Source organism: Oryzias latipes, chromosome 2 (genome assembly GCF_002234675.1).
Source record: "Oryzias latipes chromosome 2, ASM223467v1".
Taxonomy (NCBI): Eukaryota; Metazoa; Chordata; class Actinopteri; order Beloniformes; family Adrianichthyidae; genus Oryzias; species Oryzias latipes.
This window is the reverse complement of record NC_019860.2, coordinates 4,205,907-4,214,758: the sequence shown is the minus strand read 5'-3', so window position 1 is coordinate 4,214,758 and position 8,852 is coordinate 4,205,907. Positions and strand designations below refer to the sequence as shown.

The 8,852-nt window shown below is 39.5% G+C and overlaps 1 protein-coding gene across 2 annotated transcripts; it reads left to right on the top strand.

Annotated features, from left to right (window-relative positions):
* The first annotated feature begins 691 nt into the window (after positions 1 to 691).
* Positions 692 to 8,592, top strand: LOC111948674. Of its 2 annotated transcripts, XR_002874642.1 has the most exons (3): positions 692 to 1,230; positions 5,136 to 7,851; positions 7,922 to 8,592. XR_002874642.1 is itself a non-coding variant. In XM_023962753.1 (2 exons), the coding sequence occupies exons 1-2, from the start codon at positions 996 to 998 to the stop codon at positions 6,119 to 6,121; spliced, it is 1,221 nt and encodes a 406-aa protein (XP_023818521.1). In that variant the 5' UTR covers positions 692 to 995; the 3' UTR covers positions 6,122 to 8,590. The 2 variants fall into 2 exon arrangements, 1 of the variants encoding a protein (XP_023818521.1); XM_023962753.1 differs by having other exon boundaries at positions 5,136 to 8,590.
* Positions 8,593 to 8,852: the final 260 nt, after the last annotated feature.

Here is an 8,852-nt window from a genome sequence, read left to right as displayed (position 1 = left end):
CACAAGCTCCTCAAGTGAATGCCTCGTGTAGCTGCTCCATGTCTCGCTGCCGTAGATGTAATATAATATTTATTACAAAGTTAAGGCAGAAAACCAAAAATAAAAGATTCTGTGTTTATTTCATCTCAACGTTAAGTAAACAGTTTCTTTTTATAATCTCAACAGTTTTTTTTTTATTGTAAGTCTTTGTAAAAGAAACAGAAACCAGAAACAGTTTTAAAATCTTGTAAATCTTGTTTTAGTATGTTGGTCAAATGTGTTTGCTTTTATAATGTTAAATGTCATTTTTTTGCTTTATGAATTTGCTAATCTAATAAATATTGAAATGAAGGAAAATACTCTATTGATTTTTCCACTCCTTTATTTCACAATTATTGTTTGTCTTTGTTATACTTCTTTGTTCACTTCAAAGATTGCTTTATTCATTACTATAGTCCAGGAAAACCTTAAACAAATAAATTTAAGTCTACTTAGTCAGAGATGCATTTTATAGTCAAATCTGAAGACTACAATTAGATACAACGTGATGATGTCATAACAGTGCTCATATACTTTGCCCCAAACTGTTGTTTTCGATTGTCTCATAATTTAAAAGTCTTTTTAAAAACATTGGGTGCATTTTAAACCATATTGAGGTCCACTTACGCAGTTTATGTTTCTTTTTAAATAAAGTTATTGCACATGACCCGGAAGTAAACAGCACGAGGCGCTAGCAGTGTTAGCTTGTTAGCAGGCTAGCAGCGTTAGCTTGTGTTGAGAGGACGGTAGTGTTTTGTTGGGACGTTTGTGAGGTTTCTGGACAGAAAGGACGATACGTGGTTCGTGTGGGAACTCTCAGCATTTTCCAAAGTGTCGTAAATGAGTGAAGAAGTGTTGAACGGAAAGACAACGTGGATTGCTGTGATTGTGAGACTAGCCTTACTAGCAGCAGACGGTCGGACCTGCGGTGAAGCGGTGTTTGTGGCAGTTTGGAGTTGAAGATCGGAGCAGGAACCATGTCTTCAGAACCTCAGAAAGGTTCCGTCAGCGAACAAGTTCCTGCTGCTGAAGAAAGAACCGTGCCTTCCCTTCAGTCTCTGAGAGAGTTGATCAGCGAGCGACTAGCTGCTGCTGCTGAAGAAATCTTCCGACTCTGTGAAGGAACCATCGTCCAGTACGAGCAGGAGCTCTGTCGTCAGCGCAGACTGCTGAATATCAGCTGGAACCCGCAGGTTCAACTCCACCACATAGGTATATGTTCACTTCAACAAAGGAGAGGAGCCCCTTGAGTGGGACGTATCTAAAATCTCAAATTTATTATGCAATTGGAAAGGCCTTAAGGAGCTTTCCAACGACATACAGATCATCCAGATAGAAAGTTATGACACTTTAAGTGTGCAAATTTTGTCCGATTTTTATTTCCCAAATAAACAACAAAGTTGTACAATTTTTGTGACCCAAAACAAGGGCGGGAGGGTTCAAAGTGTCATAACCTTCTTATTCTTTTTCCAATTCAAGAATGGGAGGCATCATTACAAAGCTATTGAAAAGAACTACAATAAACAAATCACATCTTATGTCAAATCTATATTCACTTCCATATGATCAAATAAACACCACTTATGACTAGAATAGAGACAGAATTCAAAGCTAAACAGATGTTTTGGGGCTGAGTTAATCTTCAGCTTGATCTACATCAAGTACAGTGAGGAGCACAGAATCTGGAATCAAGAGGGATAGATGTATATATAAATATAAAATATGAATTACCATGTGGCAGATCTAATTTAAACTGAAGTCAAATGTGAAAACACATGACGAATTAAGTAAAAAAAATAGTGTTAATAGTTTGATGAAATATAAAAAATAATGGGTAAAATACAAAAAAATATTTGTTAAAAGTTCTTGATTATTGTTTATCTGCTGTTATTCTGTCATGAATTTTGCAAGGGATAATAAAAAACAGATATAAAAATAGTCTAGTGTCAAAATTACACATCAACTTAATAACTTTACATTTCGGAAGTTATACTGCACGGATTTAAAAAAAAATGAGAAGCAGGTCAAAGGCAAATTAAATGTGCATTTTTTTTATTTAAGATGGTAGCCTTTTCCTGAAGTCAAAGGTTGACGAAACTCCAGAGGTGGTTGTAGACTTACCCTCGAGACATGTGCGTGAAATTTCATGAAAATTGCTTGAAAAAAATGTTCCTTTTTCCCATATTATGTTTGAACGCGAAATTGCAAAATTTGTACATAAAATTGCCGCCAAACCGTAGGTCGTGTCACCATCCCGTAATGATTTGAAAACTTTGTTTGGAAACCCCGACAAGGTTACATCAGTTTCGCTAGCCGATTGTAGAAAAAAAAAAAACAGAAATGTATTTTTTAACTATTTTTTTTCCTATGGTTTTTTTGCTTACCAAGCCCACATTCCTTTATCGATCTTGTCGTATGATACATGATTTTGTTCAGCGTGGGCCAAGGAATCGCATATTTAATTTTCATGACATTCCAATTGAAATCTTGCGAGCTTGCTAAGATCACAATAGTTTCAAATTTGCCATCGACACGCGGTTCAAAATCTAGAACTTTTAATTCCAACATTTTGTCCACAGTACCTTGCTATGGATTCAAGATTCAAGATTCAAAGGGTTTATTATCATATGCACAGTAAAGAAACGGGTTTCCCTGCACAATGAAATTCTTTCTTTGGTGTCTGCTCCAAATGCCAAATGTATAGAGGAAACAAAACAATTCACTCACATCATACACACAAAAACACAAGATGTCGAGTGGCAGTTGTAAAAGTGCAAATGTGCAAAAGTGACAATGACAATAGCAACAATTAGGATAAGCAAGGGTGCAGTTTGTTTTTTCCAGACTCCAGTCAGCTGTGGATGCCTGAGAAGTTATGATATGGTCGGTAAAAATCGCTAGGATGAGGTTTCGATGTATCTGGTGCTAAAGGTGCTTTTTTTTTTTCAAAATGCAAGATGGTGGCCTTTTCCCAGGGTCAAAGGTCAACGACACTTCTGTGAAGTTTGTAGACTGGAGCTGGCAGCAAGTGTGTGCAATTTCGTGAATATCGCTTAAACAAAAGTCATTTTCCCATATTTTGGAAAAACACAAAAATCGCCAATTCTCAGAGTTTGCCACAAAATGTCCGCCAAGCCGTTGGTCGTGTGGCCATCTGATGATGATTTCAAAACTTTCTTAGTTAAGATATATCCCAGCACGTGTTTTGGTTTTGTAACTGTATTTTGAAATAATGTTTTTTAGGCCCCCTACGCGATTTTAGGCCCATTCATTTTTTCTTATCGGAAAATGTGCACACACCTGGGATAAATTGAAAATGAATTATCCAGAAAAGTCAACGTCACCCCCACAAAGACGATGACATCACTTAGCTGTGATGTCATCGTCTTTGTGGGGGTGACGTTGACCTTTCTGGAAAATTCATTTTCAATTTATCCCAGGTGTGTGCACATTTTGATGACTTTCCGAGTATGCAGTGGGGGTCACATTTTCACTGAAACACACCGAAATCGTTCCAACTGCGAAAACAATATGGTCCTTGCAGTCAGGGACTGCTGCTATAATAAGATCTCTGTCTCTGGTCCCTTGCCAGGGAGGTACTCCAAAAAGCAGGTTTTGCTTGTTACCACAGTAAGTTTTACGCTAAGGAAGTTGATAACCTCAGCTTTCTGTTCCAGAAATGGAGGTATGTTTCAGGGTATGTTAAGTTGCCATAGCAACTTGTGGTCTGAACATAACCTGGTCTGGAGCAGGTTTAGCTGAAAGTTAGTTTATTTTCAGAGAGGTGAAGCAGCATGGTGTGTCCGTTTGAAGATGATTTAGTGGATGAAGAAGCTCAGATAATACTTTTTCCACCGTGAGAGGGTGATAAGACCACATATGGATGTTGGAAAAATAAACTTTTTGACTTTGATCTAACTTATTTGCTTCAGTTAAGATAAATATTTTTTTGTTAAGTCATCTTAAAAGTAACATATAGTTATCAGACAGTTATTTTACTTTCATTCGAATTAATTAAATTAAGTAGGTGTAACTGGTGCTGCTGATAGATCAGCATTGCAAGGAATTGTGGGATCACATTCCATTTGCTTGTGTGGTCGGATTTGGGTTTAAGTGTGGGTTTTTGACCAAATGTTTTTAGTTGTCAAGCGGTTTTACTGTGTTTTGTTGAGTTATTTTATCGTTTTATGTTTTATTCTTTCTGCCCCATTAGTGGGAGGGAGGGAGAGGATAATGAGATTATTTAGCAACACCAGGATTAAAGAATATGTCAAGAGCCGAAGTTAAACTTAAAGTTACAATAAATGTATGCTTGCTTCATGCTGCAAATACACACAGTAACATTCATGTTAATGTTATATAAATGAGAATATCTGCTGCCTCAAACTTAGACATATGAAGGTTCAATAAGTACAATAAATGTAAGAAAAAGATATAATTGAATTGGAGTAATATGACATAAAGTTAGATAAATCTGTAAATTTGAGTTGTAAAAACAGTTATGGAGTTGGATAGACATAAGAAATTAGGTTGAATAAATTTAACTCAAGTACTTGTTACCATCTGAAGTAAATTGTTTAAGTTGGATAAGTTATATATATATGTGTCACAATGAAAATAGAAATAAGATCAGAAACTCGTGTGTTACTTTGTACGTTATTTTTCTCCAAGCAGAAACTCTTTCTTTTGCTGATGCAGCTGTATTACTTTATTGATGGTTTTATAATCTTCATACACCATCATTAAAATCTCTGACTCCATCTCACTAAAGCATAGTGCTCTCTTTTTTTCCACCACGCGTTTCCATGGTGATTCTGGCAAATCGGCGATCCATTGAGAATGTCTTTATGTACTTGACGTGCACACGCATTAATCCAGGGTTACCAAGAACTCATATCGGGTCTTATGGAACCGACATACCCAGAGTAAGCAAGTTAAGACGGATTTCAGCCAGAGTTCAGGGTTAAAGTCAAGGTAGTTTAAACATGTTTCCTGGAATACCCCCCAGTCCTTGAGGACTTTTGTCCATACATTGGAACTTCTTTATCGATGCTTGACAATCCACAATAGTCCTGTAAATATATAAAAGGCTTCTTGTTGTGTTTGTGTCCCTGCAGTCCTCCCCCAGCGTTGGGTGACTGAAGAGAAGGGTCTCTGTAACCAGCAGAGGAACTTCAGAGTGGAACAAGAGGAACCAGAACCTCCACAAACTAAAGATGAGCAGGAGGAACCAGCAACTCCACAGCCTGAAGACAAACTGCAGGAACTAAAACCTCCACAGACTAAAGAAGAATCGGGAGAAATAAGACCTTCCCCGATTAAACAGGAACCAGAGGAACTCTGTATCAGTCAGGATGAAGAGCAGCTTGATCTGAAGCAGGAGACTGATACCTTGATGGAGATTCCTATTTATGAGGAAGATGAGAACAGTGAAGCAGATCTAAACAATCAGCAGAGCTTCAATGTCACTGATAGTCAGGATGAAGAAGGAAACCAACATGAAGAATCAACTACAGATGGAGAGTCAGATCAAGAGAACAGTGATCACATCATTTTTTCAACCCTGAAAATGCCACCTGCAAAAAGACACGCTTATGAAGCACAGTTTAAACTAAAAGCTATCAGCTACGCGGAGGAACATGGGAATCGAGCAGCGGCGAGAGAATTCAAGATTAATGAATCCATGGTTCGCAAGTGGAGGAAGCAGGAAAACAAACTCCAACAAGTTAAAAAGACGCAGCTGAGTTTCCGTGGAAACAAGGCGAGGTGGCCCAAGTTGGAAGATCGTCTCGAGCGATGGGTTCATGGTCAGAGAAAAGCTGGGAGAAACGTTTCTACAGTCACCATTCGACTGAAAGCAGCAGCGCTTGCAGAGGAAATGAAAATTGAACATTTTCGTGGAGGTCCGTCTTGGTGCTTTCGTTTTATGAAACGCCATCATCTTTCCATCCGGGCAAGGACTACGGTGGCGCAGCAACTTCCAACGGATTACAATAAAAGCTGTCCACCTTCCCCTCCTAGTACAGTGAAAATATCACCGACAAACACATCACCACCATCACCAACATGGACGAGATGTCACTCACCTTTCACATCTCGTTGAGTCACACTGTTGTGAGTAGAAGGGGACCGGCACGGTAGCGATACACTCAAGGGACATGAAAGGTCGGCTTTTACTGTTGTGCTTGGCTGCCATGCTAATAGACAGAAACTGTCACCTATGGTGATTTTTAAGAGGAAGACTATACCTAAAGAGAAGTTTCCAGCTGGAGTCATCGTTAAGGCCAATGAAAAGGGCTGGATGGATGAGGAGAAGATGAAAGATTGGCTGAGTGAGGTGTACGTAAAGACGAGTTACGCCACAATTTGTGAATGGATTGTAGATGTTTGGGCTAACGTGTCTGCTTCAACTGTTCTTGGAGCTTTCACAAAAGCTGGCATCATTCATGAGGAGCCGCACGGCAACGAGACGGACTCTGACGATGACGAAAGGGAAGCTGAGGTGTTTGATAGAAATTTAGCCCAGCTGTTCATTTCATATACAGAAGATGAGAACTTTGATGGATTTTTGGATGCTGATTGATGACTGGAAAAAATGAAAAATAAATCACAACTTACTCAGTTTCGCTCCTGCTGCCTTTTTTAAAACACACACTAGTATGCATGTTTTAGCGGTATGTTTTAACCTGCCCGCACCCTAAAACCCGATGTGCTTTTTCTATGTGTCAAATACAGAAAAAGCACCCAGTACTGACACTACGCCCTATAATCCCTATGGTCATGAAAATATGGTATCTGTCATTTTCTTTTCCTACTTTTCTTTAACATATAAAGATGTGTTTTTCTGACACGAAATGAGACTGGTGTACAGTTTTGAAATAATTTTAGATGTTTTTTGATGGTACGCTCCAATTATTCCCTCTATGCCTGGATTTTTTTCACTCCCTTCTTCTGATCTAATTTCTTTGTTAAAATACTCCATCTGGATGTATCAGAAAAAGTCATGATTGGTGATCCTTCAAATATTCAGGAATCCAATACTGAAATCTGATAATCAATGGCAGTAGTGGTTTTAGGCACGGGCAATACAGGATGGCCCGGGGCGCAAAAAGGAAGGGGGGCGGCGCCGGCGGCTCAGCCCTTGTAAAATAATTTATGCACCACTATTGGTTTACTTATGTCACAGAGTTTGTAACAGCCTGAAACCTAGCAGCACCCCCGCCCCACAGCTGTGTGCTTTCTTTCCTGTCTTTGAGAAGTAGACGCATAATGTGTGTGAAGGACAAGGGAAGGGGCGCGAGGAGTAATTCAGGGTAGAACCGCCACTGATCAATGGATTGTTTTTGTGGGATCAGATCCAGAGTTGCTGAAAGTTCTGCTGCCCTCTGCTGGTCAAAGTGTCCAAACAGCAGAGAGGAGATTCTCTGGGATTCATTGGAGTCCAGATTCTCCTGGATGTGAACAGTCTCTGCTTCTGGAACAGAAGAGTCCTTCTCAGAGCAGCATTGAGGATCTGTTCTGTCCGGCTGAGAGCGCTCCCTGCTGGTAGGAGACAGAACCACATCAGCTGCTTTTCTTTGGCCGTTCAGAAACAGTCTGGAGACTCTAAAAAACCTCCACTTCCTGAAGCAAACGGATGCAGAGCATCATGTTTGATCCTCTTCCTTCAGAAACGGCTCCATTGTTCCATCGCTCAGCAGTTTGACTAAAGCAGCTGAGAGTCTTGATGCAAACAGACCTCAGCAGCTCATCCAGAACGCCATGACAGAAGCACATGCAGCAGCACGTGCACGCTCCCAGAGAACAGCAGCTGATCCAAGTCCTGACTTTGAGGTGAGACCTTTCTGTTCTGCTTGGACCACACTTCAACATGAACTTCATTTCCCATCATTCCATCTGTCAGGAGAGAACAGCTGCAATCAGCTTCCTTCAGGAATGACTGCAGGTAGAAGGATCTTTCATTCTTCAGCACCACCAGGACCCACATCCAGCCCATCAACAGCCAGAACATCAGTGACATCAGCGTCTGATCTTCATCACATCATCATCATCAAAGGACCACCTCTACGTTTTTACAATCTGATGGATTTCAGTATTTCTGCAGCTTCTCATTAAGTGGATTGTCAAATATTTTCATGTCCTATTGGTTTCCTTACACCATTTTTTTTGGTGTTCAACTCCTTCTAAAATTCTTCAGCTATTTTAACCATCCAACTAAAAAAATGTTCAGCTTTTTTCAGTTATGACTTTTGGTCCTTCAAATCATTGAACTTTTCAAGATATTCCAAGATTTCCAGGATTTTGCCTCCTTTTAAATATATGGGGAATCCTTGAAAACCTTTGCTTCTTTCTGTGGTGCAGAAGCTCACTGGTTCAATACCCGAAACTGGCATTTTTCACAAAAATGTCTTTTTTGTTATTGTGCTGTTTTCACTTTATTCATGGTCAACTTTGATAATTTCTTTCCTTTTTTTCTTTTTTTGATCAAATTATTACCCTTTAAGTTTAATTTTCTTTCAGCAATATAACATTTATCCCTGTCTTTTCTTCTGGTAATGCAGCTACTTCTAGTTTTTTTAAATGTTGAAAAAGTCTATCCAGTTTTAAAAAGATGAGAGTAATAAAGTTATTGGAAAAACCCTGTCTGCTGCAGGACCTGTGCATGTGTCTAGTGCAGGGGTGGCGAACACGTGGCTCTCGAGCCGCATGCGGCTCTTGGCCAATGACCGTGCAGCTCTTTGCGTCTCATCATATTTTCCATTAACTGTGCCTCATTTCATAATTGTTTCCCTCTTAAATCACACACAAACCATCAGAGGGTATTCAAAATAAAT